The 18,569-nt window shown below is 49.4% G+C and overlaps 1 protein-coding gene across 1 annotated transcript in view; it reads right to left on the reverse strand.

Annotated features, from left to right (window-relative positions):
• srp68 (signal recognition particle 68) overlaps positions 1-18,569 on the reverse strand; it is an 80,131-nt gene that overhangs the window by 55,530 nt on the left and 6,032 nt on the right. Inside the window, exons 2-5 of the mRNA XM_038777251.1 lie at positions 14,831-14,897; positions 5,358-5,471; positions 1,745-1,940; positions 986-1,068 (exon numbers count right to left, since the gene is read on the reverse strand). Coding sequence (XP_038633179.1) covers positions 986-1,068; positions 1,745-1,940; positions 5,358-5,471; positions 14,831-14,897 — 460 coding nt within the window. The remainder of the gene's footprint in view (positions 1-985; positions 1,069-1,744; positions 1,941-5,357; positions 5,472-14,830; positions 14,898-18,569) is intronic.

Consider the following 18,569-nt stretch of genomic DNA (forward strand, 5'->3'; position numbering starts at 1 on the left):
GGTAGAATCAAATGGGATAAATTGAGAACATAGGTCTTCCAGGAAAATATCCTCAGCAGATAATCCCTTTGCCAAAGTCTCAAATGGGGTAATTTACTGATTATTCCAGTGTTCAGCCCCATTCACAACTCCCCCAGAACAAGGCGGGCAATGCCAACCTGCAGATTAGATTGGTTATCACCCAGGTTTGGTCTGCCAAGTGCTGGGTAACAAACATCTCAAACAAGAATAATGCCAGTCACTTGCCCAACCTTTTGCAAATGCCAAGTCCCTGCAGTCATTAATATCACGCAGACTGTCACTGACCAGCCAAACCACACTGCAACTACAATACACAGGACTGGGACTCTGCAACGAGTGGTTCACCAACTGACCTCACAAAGTCCTCCACCATCTGAACGATTGAAATCAGAACGATACACAATCGGTGCAAGATGATCAACACCATTCGATTGCCGTTTCTGCTATGGACTCAGTGCCCACCCGTTTCACCACTGGAACTCACTGACTGCAGCATGTACAAGGGTGTGCTGCGGCATCTTGCTAAGCTTACATTGACAGTACCAACTTGTCCTGCAACCTCCATCACCGAGAACAAGACAAGCAATGGCATGAAAAATTAATTTTTCCAAAATTGCGGGCAATTCTATTTGGGCGCTTATTATCATTCCGTTATCGAATTCCCTACCGAGTCCTGTTGTGAGTGTCAGCATCAGTATGGCTGAAGTGATTCACGGTGGCATTGCATTATCACCTCCTCAGGGGATTGGGGGTCTGAACATAGAAATGAATGCCATAGTGCTAGTGTTGTCCACATCCCCAGAACAAAAGAAAAAACTTATATACCCACAGTTTAAGGGGAACAAAGCCATGGCAACATATAAATGGGAGAGAGTGGGCAGATGGTGGTAGGTATAGAAGTTGGCACACACTGAGAAGGCAAGAGTGAATATAACGGAACACTACTGCAACAGAAATCACTCACTTGCATTTGTGCAAAGCCTGCATAGCACCTTTCCACTCTTGTAGCTCGAAGCTCAGCATGCCCTTAAGATAGGCAGTGTACGCCTGAAAGAAATGCAAAGCAGTCAGCAGGGAAATCATCTGCAATCATATAAAAAGCAGCAACAGAGAGTCCCACCCCATTTTAGCCAATCAAACTGAATAACAAAAGTGTTCACAGGAGAAATGTGCTGAGCCTGCTGATTCCCACTCTGACTTCATGCTCCTGAGTGATAATCATGAAACAGTACAGAATCAACAGCGGAGATGGACCGCTCAGCACAAACGGTCTCTTCCACACAACCTCCTGTCCCTTCCCACCATGCACCGATATCTTTCCAGTCCCTTCTCCTTCATGTACGCATTAAGCACAAAACCTGCACTTTAGCACACCATTTGAGAGCAATGGGCAACCTATCCCTCCATCTGCTGTAGAATGATCCACACTAGCAGTAATCTACAATCATTGCACACTCACAAATGTTTTGCTGAGATAAAGCCTCCTGTGAGTAAAGCAAATCAGAGAGGGGGGGGGCGTATTAATAGCAGAACTCAAGCAGTAATAAATGGATAAGGCTTCTAGGAGCAGGATGATGATGCAAATCACAAATTGGATCTAAAGCTCCTAAAATATAAAAGCACAGTGTGAGATGCAAGTTCTACTCCCTGACCCACAGCACCCTCATGAGGCAAGTTGCTAAAGTCTTGAATCCTTTTGGATGTTTGCTCTCATCCTGATTACCTGGGCTTCCAATTTTGTTTTTGCATCAACACGGTTGCTCTCACACAGGCTTTCCAGCTCTTCTGCATGTTTGACAGCTTTCCTGAGTCGAGAGAACAGGTGGAAGCGTTTGCGTGGTTCGGTGTTCGCTTCCTGTTTCAGCTGCATTGCGTAACTCCAGGCTCGTTCAGCATCCATTAAAACCAGCAGCAAATACCTAAACCATAGGACAGAATTACACATGGCACTGCTCATCTATCAACAGAACCAGCATTGTCAACATCCACAACACGCATCGCTACGAATCTTAGCGACGCACTCATCTCTCAAACCATCGCCCACAACTTAAGTGTTGAAATGGGAAATTTGGGCTGCGAGATTCATACAAATTCTCCTTTCTCCACTCCTATTAAAACATCTACGCCCCTGAAATTAGAAAGATGGATCCCACAAGCAAGAAATCCTCAAACAGGTTTGTGCTGTCTGGGTTTGGAGGGTCAGATCTCCAGGGACAATGTATTTAAGGGTCTCAGGTTGAACACCTGCTTCCCCTGTGTTTTACTTAAAATGGTTCTTGAGATCTGGATATAGGGATACACGGTGGCACAGTAGTTACCACTGCTGCCTCACAGCGCCAGGGAACCGGGTTCGATTCCCATCTTGGGTGACTGTGTGGAGTTTGCACATTCTCCCCGTGTCTGCGTGGGTTTCCTCCGGGTGCTCCGATTTCCTCCCACTATTCAAAGATGCACAGGTTAGGTGGATTGGTCATCCTAAATTTCCCCTAAGTGTCCAACGATTGGGTTGGGTTACAGGGATAAGGTGGGGGACTGGGCCTAGGTAGGGTGCTCTTTCAAAGGATCAGTGCAGATTTAATGGGCCGAATGTCCTCCTTCTGGATTGTGGGGATTCTATGATTTGGAAAGGACTTTTGTTTATAATCTCAGTGCTTCTGCTTTACTAATGGAAAAATTCTACATCAAAGTATCAAGATCAGTCTCCACTAGGTTACTCGACCCATTGAGGTTACTGAAGAGAAAGTTTGGGCAAATTCTGGGAATGATTTCTGATCAGAATTATTTTCATCAGTGACTCACAGGTTGTCATCAACAGACAGGGTGGAGATAGGCAGGTATAGAGTTAGTTAAATAATAGGAAATCTAGCCGTTTCTAGAAATCAACTGGTGGCATTAGTTGAATGACGGTTCTGCCACGCTGTATCAAGCAACAGCACCAACTAGCACAGAACAGATGCACTTTCAATACAGTTTTCAATCAAATATATTTTGTTTATCTGGTTTAGCTCAGTTGGCTAGACAACTGGTTTGTGATGCGGAGTGAGGACTTGCAGCGTGGGTTCAATTCTTGTACCGGCTGAGATTATTCATGCGGATCTTGCCTTCTCAACCTTGCACCTTACCAGAGGTGTGGTTATCCTCAGGTTAAAACACCACCAGTCAGCTCTCCCCCTCAATGGGAAAGCAGCCTATGGTCATCTGAGACTGCGGCAACCTGACTTTTCAATTTGTTGCAATCAAATATATCTTTGTAGGAGAACTGGTGCCTTCGAAGCACAAAATATTAGAACATAGAACACTACAGCGCAGTACGGGCCCTTCGGCCCTCGATGTTGCGCCGACCTTGAAACCATCTGAAGCCTATCTGACCTACACTATTCCATTTTCATCCATATGTCTATCCAGTGACCACTTAAATGCCCTTAAAGTTGGCGAGTCTACTACTATTGCAGGCAGGGCGTTCCACACCCCTACTACTCTCTGAGTAAAGAAACTGCCTCTGACATCTGTCCTATATCTATCACCCATCAATTTAAAGCTATGTCCCCTCGTGTTTGTCATCACCATCCGAGGAAAAAGACTCTCACTGTCCACCCTATCTAACCCTCTGACTATCTTATATGTCTCTATTAAGTCACCTCTCAGCCTTCTCCTCTCTAACGAAAACAACCTCAATTTCCTGAGCCTTTCCTCGTAAGACCGTCCCTCCATACCAGGCAACATCCTAGTAAATCTCCTCTGAACCCTTTCCAAAACTTCCACATCCTTCCTATAATGTGGTGACCAGAACTGCACGCAGTACTCCAGGTGTGGCCGCACCAGAGTTATGTACAGCTGCAGCATGACCTTGTGGTTCCGAAACTCAATCCCCCTGCTTATAAAGGCTAGCACACCATATGCCTTCTTAACAGCCCTATTAACCTGGGTGGCAACTTTCAGGGATTTATGTACCTGGATGCCGAGATCTCTCTGTTCATCTACACTACCAAGAATCTTGCCATTAGCCCAGTACTCTGCATTCCTGTTACTCCTTCCAAAGTGAACCACCTCACACTTTTCCGCATTAAACTCCATCTGCCACCTCTCAGCCCAGCTCTGCAGCTTATCTATGTCCCTCTGTATCCTATAACATCCTTCAGCACTATCCACAACTCCACCGACCTTCGTGTCATCTGCAAATTTACTAACCCATCCTTCTACACCCTCTTCCAGGTCATTTATAAAAATGACAAACAGCAGTGGCCCCAAAACAGATCCTTGCGATACACCACTAGTAACTGAACTCCAGGATGAACATTTGCCATCAACCACCACCCTCTGTCTTCTTTCAGCTAGCCAATTACTGATCCAAACCGCTAAATCACCTTCAATTCCATACTTCCTTATTTTCTGCAATAGCCTACCGTGGGGAACCTTATCAAACGCCTTACTGAAATCCATATACACCACATCAACAGCTTTACCCTGATCCACCTCTTTGGTCACCTTCTCAAAAAACTCAATAAGGTTTGTGAGACATGACCTACCCTTCACAAAACCGTGTTGAGTATCGCTAATCAACTTGTTCTTTTCAAGATGATTATAAACCCTATCTCTTATAACCTTTTCCAACATTTTACCCACAACCGAAGTAAGGCTCACAGGTCTATAATTACCAGGGTTGTCTCTACTCCCCTTCTTGAACAAGGGGACAACATTTGCTATCCTCCAGTCTTCCGGCACTATTCCTGTCGACAAAGACGACATAAAGATCAAGGACAAAGGCTCTGCAATCTCCTCCCTGGCTTCCCAGAGAATCCTAGGATAAATCCCATCTGGCCCAGGGGACTTATCTATTTTGACATTTTCTAAAATTGCTAACACCGCCTCCTTTTGAACCTCAATTCCATCTAGCCTGGTCGACTGAACCCGAGTGTTCTCCTCGACAACACTGTCTTTCTCCAGTGTAAACACTGACGAAAATTTAGTTCCATCCAATCTCAACAGAGTTGGTTCCTCTGCAGACCAAGCTGACCATGGTGGGCCACGTGAAGATCACTTGTCGACCAACAATGTGACTGGAAGCACCTGGAGTTATTTCATTGAGAACCATCGATAGTAACATCAAAGCAAATTACTGGTTGGCAAAGAGTCACCCAGACTCAAAAGGTTAGCGCCCTTCTCTCGCCACAGATGCTGTCAGATCTGCTGAGAGTATGCTCCGTTTTTGGTTTATAGTAACAGCTGTTTGTGTGGATAAAGGATCCCTCCAGTACTGGAGAAACTTTCACAGCAGCACAGCCAAAGTCAATGGAAATAAAAATCAGGATGACAGCATAGTTTTCCAGTCCTCCTACCTGTTATCTGACAAAATTTCCGTTGTGACCTTCTTGCCTGTGAACTTGTGTTTGTTCCCCATTTTAAAGCCAAGCGCCTTCCTGAGACGGCGAAGTCTGCGGGAACAGTAACCCCTACAACCAACCAAATAAACAGTTAGTGACAACACAGCCAATGCTAGTCCATCACTAGCAGGAAGCCACAGAGATACATGAGCAGCAACCAAAAAGCCACTTGTGTACTTCCGCAAACACACCATCCGTAAACTCACCCAATAATGGAGAATAACCACAGCACGTCTGGAGGGGAAAAAATAACTGAATCAACATAGTATGACACAGTCCATCCTAGTATCACACAGCCCAGAGGGTAGAGCTGCCGAGGGGAAGTGAGTTCAGGTATCTGCAGGTTAGGGACTTTGCGCAAAAGGACTGGATGGGGTTCCCTTGGTTGCTAGGTTACACCCTGCTGGACTGACTGCTGCTTCCGAATGTGGAAGGAGAGGGAAGAATTGGGGATATATACAAGTGGCTGGAGGAGCAGGGAGGCGAGCGGGCGATGAAGATCAAGGAGAAATGGGAAGCGGAGTTGGGAGGTGAGATCAATTAGGGAGTATGGAGTGAGGCACTGCGTAGGATAAACGGGACCTCCTCTTGTGCTAGGGTGAGCCTGATACAGTTTAAGGTGGTGCACAGGGTGCATATGACTTAGGCGAGATTGAGTGGTGGCAGTGTAGATGTGGGGGGGCGGGGGGGAAGAGAAGGGGGAAGCAAAGAGGAGAAAGGTAAAGTAAAGGTGGATAAGATTGGAGGGGGGGAAATTAAATGTATATTAAGAAAGAAAGAAATGGAGGACTTCCGGTGGCAGCGATGATCGAATGAGCCGCACATTCGGCGGGCTCTCACTCCGGCGGGGCTTTAGGGGCTGATTCCCCGCGATAGCGGGACTGAGGAGCGGCAAAAATGCGGCCGCGGAAGTGCAGGAGAGCGGGCTGCAGTACATGGAACCGCGGGAGTCCAGGAAGCAGAGGAAGAGAGAGAGAAAGGGACAGAGGCAAGGAGCAGAGGAAGCTGACCTGGAACCTAAGATGGCGGACACGCGGACCTCGGACTCAACAATCCAGCAGGCGCTGGATAACATGCTCCAGGTGATGAAGAGCAGTTTTGAGTCGCTGAAGCGGGACAACTTGGACCCACTTCAGAAGGCAGTTGGTCAGCTGAATCAGAGGCTGGATGCTCAAGATGTAAAAGTTAAGGAGCTGGGAGAGGCGGTGGAGGAACAGGCGGATGCGCAGACGATTGCGGCGTTAGAAATCGACGGGCTGAAGGAGTGGCAAACAAGACTGCTGGACAGAGTGGAGGAGTTGGAGAATAGAGCCCGCAGGAATAATCTGAGGATCATCGGCCTCCCAGAGGGGGCTGAGGGAGCTGATGCCGCAGCGTTTGTGGCAGACCTGTTGATGCAGCTGATGGGGGCTGAAGCCTTTCCGCGACCGCCGGAGCTGGAGGGGGCATACAGAGTGCAGGCGAGGCAGGGGCGGCCGGGGGGACCCCCCGTCCGATGGTGATTAGGTTCCACAGGTTCGTGGACAAGGAGCGGGTGCTGCGGTGGGCGAAGAGCGCTAGGAGCAGCACGTGGAACAAGTGTTCTCCGTATATACCAGGACCTAAGCCAGGAGGTGGCTCGTCGGCGAGCAGCCTTTAAACAAGTCAAGGAGGTGCTGTTCAAGAAGCACGTGAAGTTTGGTCTGCTGTTCCCGTCCCGTCTTTGGGTCACGCATCAGGGTCAACACCACTACTTCTCCGAGCCCGAAGAAGCGATGGACTTTGCGAGGGATCAGGGGCTAGTCCCGAAAAGAGGTCCCACAGGCGCGAATTAAGGCCCGAGAACTACCGTATGAAGGGACGCCGAATGTGCCTGGACTGCTGTTCAATGGTTTGCTGGGTTAAAGGCACCAAGCGGGACATTTGGGACTCTTCCCTTGTTTTGGTTACTGGTTTTTTTTCTTTTGTTTTCTTCCTCTTTTTTCTGTTTTTTCCTTTTCGTGTGGATTTTTACTTTTTGTGGGGCTCGCTGAGTGCACTGGAGCCGGTATTGTAACTAAGGGTGGCCGGTCAGTGAGGGGGGTTAAGGACGTGGGTTGGGGGTTTTTTGTTTTACTGAGGGGCCTCACGGTAGCATGGTGGTTAGCATCAATGCTTCACAGCTCCAGGGTCCCAGGTTCGATTCCCGGCTGGGTCACTGTCTGTGTGGAGTCTGCACGTCCTCCCCGTGTGTGCGTGGGTTTCCTCCGGGTGCTCCGGTTTCCTCCCACAGTCCAAAGATGTGCGGGTTAGGTGGATTGGCCATGCTAAATTGCCCGTAGTGTAAGGTTAATGGGGGGATTGTTGGGATACGGGTTACGTGGGTTTAAGTGGGGTGATCATTGTTCGGCACAACATTGAGGGCCGAAGGGCCTGTTCTGTGCTGTACTGTTCTATGTTCTATGATGTTCATGCCTTCCTGTGCCAGTGAGTTTGCTCCAGTGGGTTGGACAGGGGGATGGGGCACCGGAGTGAGGAGTCACCGGGCGGGGGGGGGGGGATACAGCCAATGGGTGGTGGGGGTGGGGTTACCGGGGTATGTTGCTGGGGGTGGGGGGGGGGTTGTTCTGCTGACGTGGGAGGGATTTGAAGTAGGCAGTGGGAAGGAGGTCGAGGGTGGAGACAGCCAAGAGGCGGCCCAAGAACGGCGTGATGCATGGGCCGGTGCCCGCACAAGAAAGGCTATGGCTGACCGGCGTGTGTGCGTGGGGTGGGGGAGGGGGGGGGGGGGGGGGGGGGGGGAGTTGTGCCACCCAACCAGGCTGATCACCTGGAATGTCAGGGGACTAAATGGGCCGGTTAAGAGGGCACGGGTGTTCGCGCATTTGCGGGCTCTGAGGGCAGACGTAATTATGTTGCAGGAGACACATCTGAAAGTATCCGACCAGACTAGGCTAAGGAAGGGCTGGATTAGACAGGTCTTCCACTCGGACTTGGACTCGAAGTCTAGGGGGCTGGCAATCATGATCAACAAGCGGGTGCAATTTGAGGCGGAGGGTATAGCCGCAGACAGTGGGGGGCAGATACCTGATGGTAAGGGGCAGACTGGAAGGGAGAAGAGTGGTGCTGGTGAATATATATGCCCCGAACTGGGACGACGTGGACTTTATTAAAAGAGTGCTGGGGCGGGCAGCACGGTGGCCTAGTGGTTAGCACAACCGCCTCACGGCGCTGAGGTCCCAGGTTCGATCCCGGCTCTGGGTCACTGTCCGTGTGGAGTTTGTACATTCTCCCCGTGTCTGCGTGGGTTTCGCCCCCACAACCCAAAAATGTGCAGAGTAGGTGAATTGGCCACGCTAAATTGCCCCTTAATTGGAAAAAATAATTGGGTAATCTAAATTTATAAAAAAAAAAGAGTGCTGGGGAAGATCCTGGACCTGGACTCTCGTAGGCTAATAATGGGGAGGGACTTTAACATGGTTCTTGACCCGGCGCTGGATCGGTCGTGTCCCAGAACGGGTAGACTCCCAGCAATGGCAAGGGAGCTGAAAGGGTTTATGGAGCAAATGGGGGCAGTGGACCCCTGGAGAGCCAGACAGCCGACGGGAAGGGGCTACTCGTTTTACTCGCACGTCCATAAAGTATATTCTAGGATAGACTTCTTTGTCCTAAGCAGGGACTGTACAGGGGAGGTAAAGAACACGGAATATTCTGCAATCACTATCTCGGACCATGCCCCGCACTGGGTAGACCTGCAGGTCGGAGGGGCGAATCACCAACGCCCACAATGGAGGCTAGACGTGGGACTGTTGTCGGAGGAGAGGATCTGTGAGAAGCTTCGGAGGTGTATCCAAAACTGCTTGCAGGTGAATGATAAGGGGGAGGTCTCAGCGGCCACACTGTGGGAGGCGCTAAAGGCAGTAATGCGGGGAGAGTTGATCTCAATTGGGGCACACAGGGCCAAGGCGAACAGGGCAGAGATGGACAGATTGGTTAGGGAAATGGGTCGGATAGACGAGGAACACGCGGAGTCCCCGGGGGAGGATTTACTCAGGGAGAGGCAGAGACTACAGGCGGAACTGGGGGCACTATCCACGAGTAGGGCCGTGGAACAGCTTAGGAAGGCGAGGAGTGTGGTGTACGAGCATGGGGAAAAGGCTAGCAGATTGTTAGCGCAGCAACTCAGGAAGAGGGAGGCGGCCAGGGAAATAAGTAGAGTGATGGATGGGGAGGGGTGCAGAATGGAGGACCCGGCAGGATTGAATAAGGTATTCCGGGACTTCTATAGCAAGCTGTATACTTCGGAGCCCCCAGAAGAACCGGAGGAGATGAAAAGGTTTCTGGACGGGTTAACATTTCCAACAGTAGGTGGGGGCGAGTGGATAGGCTGGGGGCCCCGATTAGAGTGGAGGAAGTATCGGGGGGCCTAAAGGCCATGCAGTCGGGGAAAGCCCCTTGGCCGGATGGATACCCAGTAGAGTTTTATAAGAAGTTCTCTGATAGTGGGTCCGGTCTTGGTGAGGGTTTTTAATGAGGCAAGGGACAGAGGGACCCTGCCGCCGCCGATGTCGCAAGCCACCATATCACTGATATTGAAGCAGGGTAAGGACCCGGAAGCGTGCGGGTCATACAGGCCAATCTCCCTGATCAATGTAGATGCCAAGCTCCTGGCAAAGGTACTGGCGATTGGAATTGAGGACTGCGTACCGGAGGTGATTGGGGATGACCAAACTGGGTTCGTGAAAGGCAGGCAGCTGTCGGCCAACTTGAGAAGATTACTCAATGTGATAATGATGCCCCCGACAGGCAAGGAGGTGGAGGTAGTGGTGGCGATGGATGCCAAGAAGGCTTCGACCGGGTGGAGTGGGGCTATCTATGGGAGGTGCTCGGACGGTTTGGGTTCGAGGAGGGACTGGTGAATTGGATCAAGCTATTATATCAGGCCCCAAAGGCCAGCGTCAGGACAAACAGAGAAGTGTCAGAGTATTTTAGACTATACCGCGGGACCAGACAGGGCTGTCCGCTCTCCCCGCTGCTATTTGCGCTGGTCATAGAGCCGCTGGCGATTGCACTGAGAGCCGCAAAGGGATGGAAGGGGATGGTTAGGGGCAGGGTGCAACACAGGGTCTCTCTTTATGCGGACGACCTGCTCCTGTACGTGTCGGACCCATTGGCCGGGATGGGAAGTATACTGGAAACATTGAGGAAGTTCGGCCAGTTCTCAGGGTACAAATTAAATATGGCCAAGAGTGAAATTTGTGGTGCAGGCAAGGGGCCAGGAGAACAGAATGAGAGGGCCACCATTTAGGCTGGTTGAGGAAAATGTTCGGTACTTGGGGATCCAGGTGGCGCGAGACTGGGGCAGGCTGCACAAGTTAAATTTGGCCAGGGTGGTGGAACAAATGAAGGGAGAGTTTCGGAGATGGGACGCACTCCCGCTGTCGCTGGCAGAGATGATGCAGACTGTAAAGATGACGATCCTCCCTAGATTCCTGTTCATTTTTCAGTGCCTCCCAATCTTTACCCACAGTCCTTCTTCAAAAGGGTTAACAAGATAATCATGAGCTTCGTCTGGGCGGGAAAATCCCCACGGGTGAAGAAGGCGATGCTTGAGTGGAGCCGCAGCGAGGGACGGTTGGCATTGCCGAGTTTGATTAACTATTACTGGGCGGCTAATATCGCTATGATAAGGAAGTGGATGGTGGGTACGGGGTCTATCTGGGAGCGGGTGGATGCGGCTTCGTGCAGGGGCTCCAGCTTGGCAGCCCTGGTCACGGCTCCTCTACCGCTGCCGCCGGCCAGGTACTCCACCAGCCCGGTAGTGGTGGCAAAGCTGCGGATATGGGGCCAGTGGAGGAGGCATGTAGGGGAGGTGGGGACGTCTGTCTGGGCGCCAATCTGCGACAACCATCGGTTTGCCCCCGGGAGTTTGGATGGGGGGTTTCGAGCATGGCGCTGGGCAGGGGTGGGGAGGGTGGGCGATATGTTCCTGGAAGGGAGCTTTGCGAGTTTGAGGAGCTTGGAGGAGAAATTTGGTCTGGTAAAGGGAAACGATTTCAGGTACCTACAGTTGCGGGACTTTGTCCGTAGACAGGTCCCATCCTTCCCACGCCTCCCGCCAATGGGGATCCAAGACAGAATAGTCTCTAGGGGGGAAGGAGGGGAGGGTAGAGTCTCTGATATTTATAAGGTGCTCATGAAGGGGAAAGGGTCCCAGACGGAGGAACTAAAACTCAAATGGGAGGAGGAGCTAGGCGGGGAAATGGAGGACGGGCTGTGGGCAGAAGCCCTGAGTAGGGTGAATTCGACCGCAACATGTCCCAGGCTCGACCTGATTCAATTTAAGGTCGTTCACCGGGCCCACATGACGGTGGCCCGGATGAGCAAATTCTTTGGGGTAGAGGACAAATGTGCTAGGTGCGCAGGAGGACCAACGAACCACGGACACATGTTTTGGACATGCCCGATGCTTAGGGGGTACTGGGAGGGATTTGCAGGGATCATGTCCCGGGTACTAAAAACAAGGGTGGTGATGGGTCCGGGGTGGCAATTTTTGGGGTTTCGGAAGACCCAGGAGTCCAGGGTGAGAAAGAGGCTGATGTTTTGGCCTTTGCTTCCCTGATAGCCCGGCGACGAATATTATTGGCATGGAGGGACTCAAAGCCCCCCGAAGACTGAGTTGTGGCTTTCGGACAGGTCGAGTTTTCTGGGGATGGAAAAAATTAAATTCGCCTTGAGAGGATCTGTACAGGGGTTCACCCGAAGGTGGCAACCATTCATTGACTTCTTTGCGGGAGAGTGAGCGTCAGAAGGGGGTGGGGGGCTGGGGAGAGGTTAGAGTAGAGTAGAGCAGGAGGGATAAATTGGCGGGTAGTGCCGATGGGAGAGGAGCGGGCTTGTGCAGTATGTTACGATTGTAGTATTGAATGTACGTGGATGTTTGCACATTTTTGCCTTCTTTGCTTTCTTTTTGTTGATGTCTGTAATTGTTTACAATGCCGAAAAACTACCTCAATAAAATTGTTTGTTAAAAAAAAAGAAAGAAAGAAATGGTAAAAGACGGTTCAAATGAAATGAAAACCAATGGGTCGAGGTGGGGTAGAGCGGATCATCTGAAGTGCAGAGTGGGTTCTTTCAGGGGGTAGCAGGTGAATGTGAAAGGTGTGGACGGGAGTCTGCGAACCCCACACACGTTATAGGGTTACGAAAAATTGGGAAGATTCTGGGCAAGAGTATTCGCGGTCTTAGCCAGGGTAATGGAGGAGGATGTGGACCCGGACCCTTTGGTGGCGATATTCGGGGTTTCAGAGAAGCCGGAGCTCATGAAGAGGAGGAAGGCCGATGTTGTGACCGTCGCCTCTCTAATTGCATGACAGCGAATTTTACTGGAGTGGCAGTTGGCATCGCCACCGGGGGTAGAAGCTTGGTTGGATGACCTGTGCGACTTCCTGCAGTTGAAGAGATAAAATATGAGTTAAGGGGCTCTACAAGGGGGTTTGAGAAAAGGGGATGTTTGTGACCATGTTTGAGGAGCTGTTCGTTGCAGGGAGGTGAAAAATGGAAAAAATCTGTACAGACTGTATAGTTGGTTGTTGGGAAGTATGCTTCCCGGGGTGTTTATTTGCTGTAGCCTGTTTTGATACATTTTTGTAATAAAATACATTTAGTATCACACAGCCCATCCTGAAGAGCTGTAAAATTAGTTCCACTTCACCACTACTCTGTAAAGATCAAGGAGAAATTTACACAGTTATTTTTGACTTGAACCCACCTCTCCACCCTTCATAACTTAGCTGTAAGCAAGAAAAACAAAGATTCATGTGCGTACGCTTGATAAATGATGGTATAGTCCAATTAATAAAAGGCCCATGAGTACTGCACTCAAACACATCCCAAACTGGTTAGAGGGCCCTCTGCTTGCTCACAGGCCAACACACAGCCAGTGAGATAGGATTGTATATGGGAAAATATGGAGTATTGTATGCACACTTTTGCAAAAAAGTGTGCGAGAAGGAGAAAACGGCGAGGGCTTGCAAGTGGCAAAGGGAAAGCACAGTGCAACCCAAAAGCCCAGGTGGACCAAAGGAGAAAGCAGGACTCCTCAAAGGGAGGAAGCTGATAAGACCCTCAAGGCTTCACTGTAGAGGGAATCCAGGTTGTGACTCTCAATTTGTTTCAAACAACCATTAAAATACACGCATAATAGTCTCCCAGCGTTTTGGTTTGCTCAGGGCCCAGAGAGGAACTGGCCACTTAGCCCTTCGAATCTGTTCCATCATTCAGTTAGAGCTTGCATCCACCTTTGGTCACATCCCTTCATATCCCAACCAGAAGATTTTTATCCAGAGGAATCAATGACTCCCAAGACCACAAGGATAACGCAAAGATCGCACTTTTATTTTTAAAAATGGCTGGTAGAAGTTCAGCTGCCAAACACAAAGTATACAGGTAAAGTGCAGATGCCAGACACTGGCACTTTCCTTATACTTCCCCAGTTTGAGTGCACATCTGGGCTGCTTATCGAACCAAATGAATTAACAAAGCCCTGAAATTCTGGGACTTGTTTGTTTATTGGAAGGAGGCAGGTGCATGTTGGTTTACGTGGGAAGACACAAGCCTGTGCCGTGAGTACTCATGGTATGTTCCCAATCTCACCTATGCCATTTGAGAAAGAGAGCGGCGGGGAACCCAGAACTCAGAGGTGGGGGGGGAGGGTAGAAATCTAGGAGCCTCACATTGAGTAAATGTGGATGTGTGTGTGTGTTTGTATGTGGGTGTGTGTGTGTGGGTGGTATTTCCAAGCATCGGAGGACAGGCTGTCTTGAACCAGTCTCCTTTATCCCAGTAACTAGCTAAGAACATGGTAAGAGTTTACTCTGCAAACTCCTGTCTGCAAGACAATACAGACTTCGTGGGGTTGAGTTGGTGCCATGCTGAATAAGTATTGCAGCATTTTCCCATATGATTTGCACACTATGGGAAAATGAGGTGGCTCCAAGGTTTCCAGACAATTTTATTTTTAGATCCCCACTATATAAATCAGTTACGTATGAAGCTATTCCGAGGACACGGTAGCACAGTGGTTAGCACTGCTGCTTCAACTGCAGGGACCCAGGCTTCATTCCAGCCTTGAGTGACTGGATGTGGTGTTTGCACATTCTCCCCGTGTCTGTGTGGGATACCTCCGGGTGCTCCAGTTTCCTCCCACAGTCCAAAGATGTGCAGGATTGGCATGATCAATTGCCCCTGAAAAGTGTTCAAAGATGTGCAGGTTAGTTTATGGGGTTAGGGCTGGCTGGGCAGGGGAGTGAAGCTGGGTAGGGGGCTCTTTCAGAGGGGTGGTTCAGACTCTATAGGTCAAGTTGCCTCCTTCTGCACTGCTGGGATCCTATTATTCTATTCAACCCAATATCTCGAATAGACCTCAATCGAGTTTGAATAGACCAAAACATTAGAGTATCACTACCAACCTGTATCTCTGGTAGTCTTCATGTCTTAAGCCATGTTGCTGCTGAGAGTCCTTGATGATCTGCAGGACTAGAATTCATACATTGAGGAAAACAAGATGCGAAGAAGGTTTTGGGCTGCATCACCCAAAAGACTGTGAAATGCAAAAAGTAATCTATGGTGCAAAGCGATGGATGCAATGCCTGCAAGCTCTCTAGTTCAAATCCCATTCCCTCTCAGTGTGTCAGCTGTTGAGAGCCTACATTGAGGGAATGGGAACAGATACGCTGGATTCTCACTTGATGTCTTCAGTACTGCCGTGGAACAGAGTCTTCTTGACATGCCAGCAGTAGCTCAGCACCTCTCAGCCAGGGCCTCACTCGCACAGAACAATCCGGGCTGACACCGCAGTGCAGTGTTCAGGGAGAATGGTTTCCCATGAGAGGTCAAGCCAAGGTCTTGCCTGACCTCTCAGGTGGATGTACAAAATCCCATGGCATGATTCTGAAGAGCAGCTGGGGAGCTATCGCTAATATTGTGGCCAAATTGTCCCTCAATCAACTCAGATATTCTGATCATTCTCACATCTGACCATTCTGTTTGTGGGAGCACAAATTAGCTGCCATTTTTCGTATATTACGACAGTGAACATATTTTGAAAATTGGCTGTAAAGCACTTTGCAAAATCCAATGGTTATTATTAAAAGCACTATAAAAATGCTTTCTGTTTTAACTGCGCAGTGAGACTGCAGCACTGTGGAGTACCTTTTTTGCCGAAATAAGTGCCAGGAAACCGAGGTGGGTTCAATTGTATTGTTAAATGTTAGAAATAAGGTAAGATGTAGTAAAGGATACAAGGCAGCACGGTAGCATTGTGGATAGCACAATGGCTTCACAGCTCCAGGGTCCCAGGTTCGATTCCGGCTTGGGTCACTGTCTGTGCGGAGGCTGCACATCCTCCCAGTGTGTGCGTGGGTTTCCTCCGGGTGCTCCGGTTTCCTCCCACAGTCCAAAGAAGTGCAGGTTAGGTGGATTGGCCATGATAAATTACCCTTAGTGTTGGGTGGGGTTACTGGGTTATGGGTATAGGCTGGAGGTGTTGACCTTGGGTAGGGTGCTCTTTCCAAGAGCCGGTGCAGACTCGATGGGCCGAATGGCCTCCTTCTGCACTGTAAATTCTATGAAAAAAGTCTATAACTCTAGTTGGCTAGGGAAAAGCCAGATATGTGAAGCAATCGTATGTTTAGTGCCCTTATGCATTTGTGAACAGTATTCAGTTGGGACTAAGTTAGTTGGGTTTTGGGTTGTCGTTTGGATGAACTAAGAACTAGGAGCAGGAGTAGGCCATCTGCCTGCTCCGCCATTCAATAAGTTAGGGGCAGCACGGTAGCATGGTGGTTAGCATAAATGCTTCACAGCTCCAGGGTCCCAGGTTCGGTTCCCAGCTGGGTCACTGTCTGTGCGGAGTCTGCACGTCCTCCCCGTGTGTGCGTGGGTTTCCTCCGGGTGCTCCGGTTTCCTCCCATAGTCCAAAGATGTGCGGGTTAGGTGGATTGGCCATGCTAAATTGCCCGTAGTGTCCTAAAAAGTAAGGTTAAGGGGGGGGGGGGTTGTTGTTGGGTTACGGGTATAGGGTGGATACGTGGGTTTGAGTAGGGTGATCATTGCTCGGCACAACATCGAGGGCCGAAGGGCCTGTTCTGTGCTGTACTGTTCTAAGTTCATGGCTGGTCTTTTTGTGGACTCAGCTCCATTTACCTGTACCTTTTATTCCTTTACTGTTCAAAAATCTATCCACCTTTTTAAAAAACATTTAACGAGGTAGCCTCAACTGCTTTACTGGGCAGGGAATTCCACAGATTCAAGACCCTTTGGATGGAGAATTTCCTCCTCAACTCAGTCCTAAATCTGCTCCCCCTTATTCTAAGATTATGCCCCCTAGTTCTAGTTTCACCTGCCAGTGGAAACAACCTCGCCGCTTCTATCCTTTTTTAAAATTTAGAGTATCCAATTCATTTTTTCCAATTAAGGTGCAATTTAGCGTGGCCAATCCACCTACCCTGCACATCTTTGGGTTGTGGTGGCGAAACCCACACAAACATGGGGAGAATGTGCAAACTCCACACGGACAGTGACCCAGAGCCAGGATCGAACCTGGGACCTCGGCGCCGTGAGGCCGCAGTGCTAACCACTGCACCACCGTGCTGCCCTCCCCACTTCTATCCTATCTATTTCCTTCATAATTTTATGTGTTTCTGGAAGATCCTCCCTCATTCTTCGAAATTCCAATGAGTATAATCCCAGTCTGCTTAGTCTCTCCTCGTAAGCCAATCCTCTCAACTCGGAATCAACCTAGTGAATCTCCTCTGCACCCCCCAACACAATTCAAGACAAAAGGAATACTGGGAGTTGGAAAGCCTTGAGGCAGATCCTTGCTAAAACTGAGAGAAAGCCTGGTTTAAAAGGATAGTTGGAAAAACTGAAGGTGGATCCTTGATGAAAACACAGAGTGAAAGCATTGTTTTGAAGATTTTAAAGCTGGCCTTTTTGAGCTTGGAGTTCGAAAACACCTGTGGGACAACTATCTGGGGAGAATTTGAGGAGAAATTCACTGCAGATTGATTGAATGGCATTTGTCACTTGGTTTCAGAGTAGGGTGTTGTCTGACCAGTTAGCCTTTTGGGTTACAGGCCTGCTTAAGATATATCGTGCAATCTGTGGTATCCTTGACATCTGTGAAGATTTGGGGGAGTGAAGGAGTATTGTATTATAGTCAAACCTTTCATGCTTAAATTTTCTCGTTGTTAAAACCTAATTGACAATCCTGTGACGCCTCCCTGCTTTTAAAAAAAAAGTAAAGGTTATGGTACTTTGAGCTAGAGTCTCATACTCAGATCTTCCCATCCAGTTATAACATCAACTGGAATCGTAACATAAGCAACATGGTGCTTCCCAAGAGGATTTCCAGTGACATCATGTGAGAGCAAGTTGCCCAAAAGGTAGCTCCCACCAGAGTCCTTTTTCGATCCTTTTTGCCAGGTGGATTTTTGTGGCCAAACCTGGCATGACGGGCAGCACGGTAGCATTGTGGCTAGCACAATCGCTTCACAGCTCCAGGGTGCCAGGTTCGATTCCGGCTTGGGTCACTGTCTGTGCGGAGTCTGCACATCCTCCCTGTGTGCGTGGGTTTCCTCCGGGTGCTCCGGTTTCCTCCCACAGTCCAAAGATGTGCAAAGTTAGGTGGATTGGCCATGATAAATTGCCCTTAGTGTCCAAAATTGCCCTTATTGTTGGGTGGGGTTACGGGGTTATGGGGATAGGGTGGAGGTGTTAACCTTGGGTAGGGTGCTCTTTCCAGGAGCCGGTGCAGACTCGATGGGTCAAATGGCCTCCTTCTGCACTGTAAATTCTATGATCTATGACCAACGGTGTGAAGAATTACTAGCAGAATTGCAGGGGGACGAGAGCTAGCCTGCTGGAAAGAAGTGTTAGGCTAAAAGTCCGCCAAGGGAGGTAAAATGGCAGATGCGCCCATTACAGTAAACACAGTAGACTGTGGTGATGGCACAGGAGCTTGAGAAGTTTAGGAAACAAATGGGCCAGCAGTTTGAATTTCATAGAATTTACAGTGCAGAAGGCCATCCGGCCCATCGAGTCTAACCAGTAACCCCACCCAACACTAAGGGCAATTTTGGACACTAAGGGCAATTTAGCATGACCATCTAACCTGCACATCTTTCGACTGTGGGAGGAAACCGGAGC

This window comes from Scyliorhinus canicula, chromosome 18 (genome assembly GCF_902713615.1).
Source record: "Scyliorhinus canicula chromosome 18, sScyCan1.1, whole genome shotgun sequence".
In the NCBI taxonomy this organism is placed as follows: domain Eukaryota; kingdom Metazoa; phylum Chordata; class Chondrichthyes; order Carcharhiniformes; family Scyliorhinidae; genus Scyliorhinus; species Scyliorhinus canicula.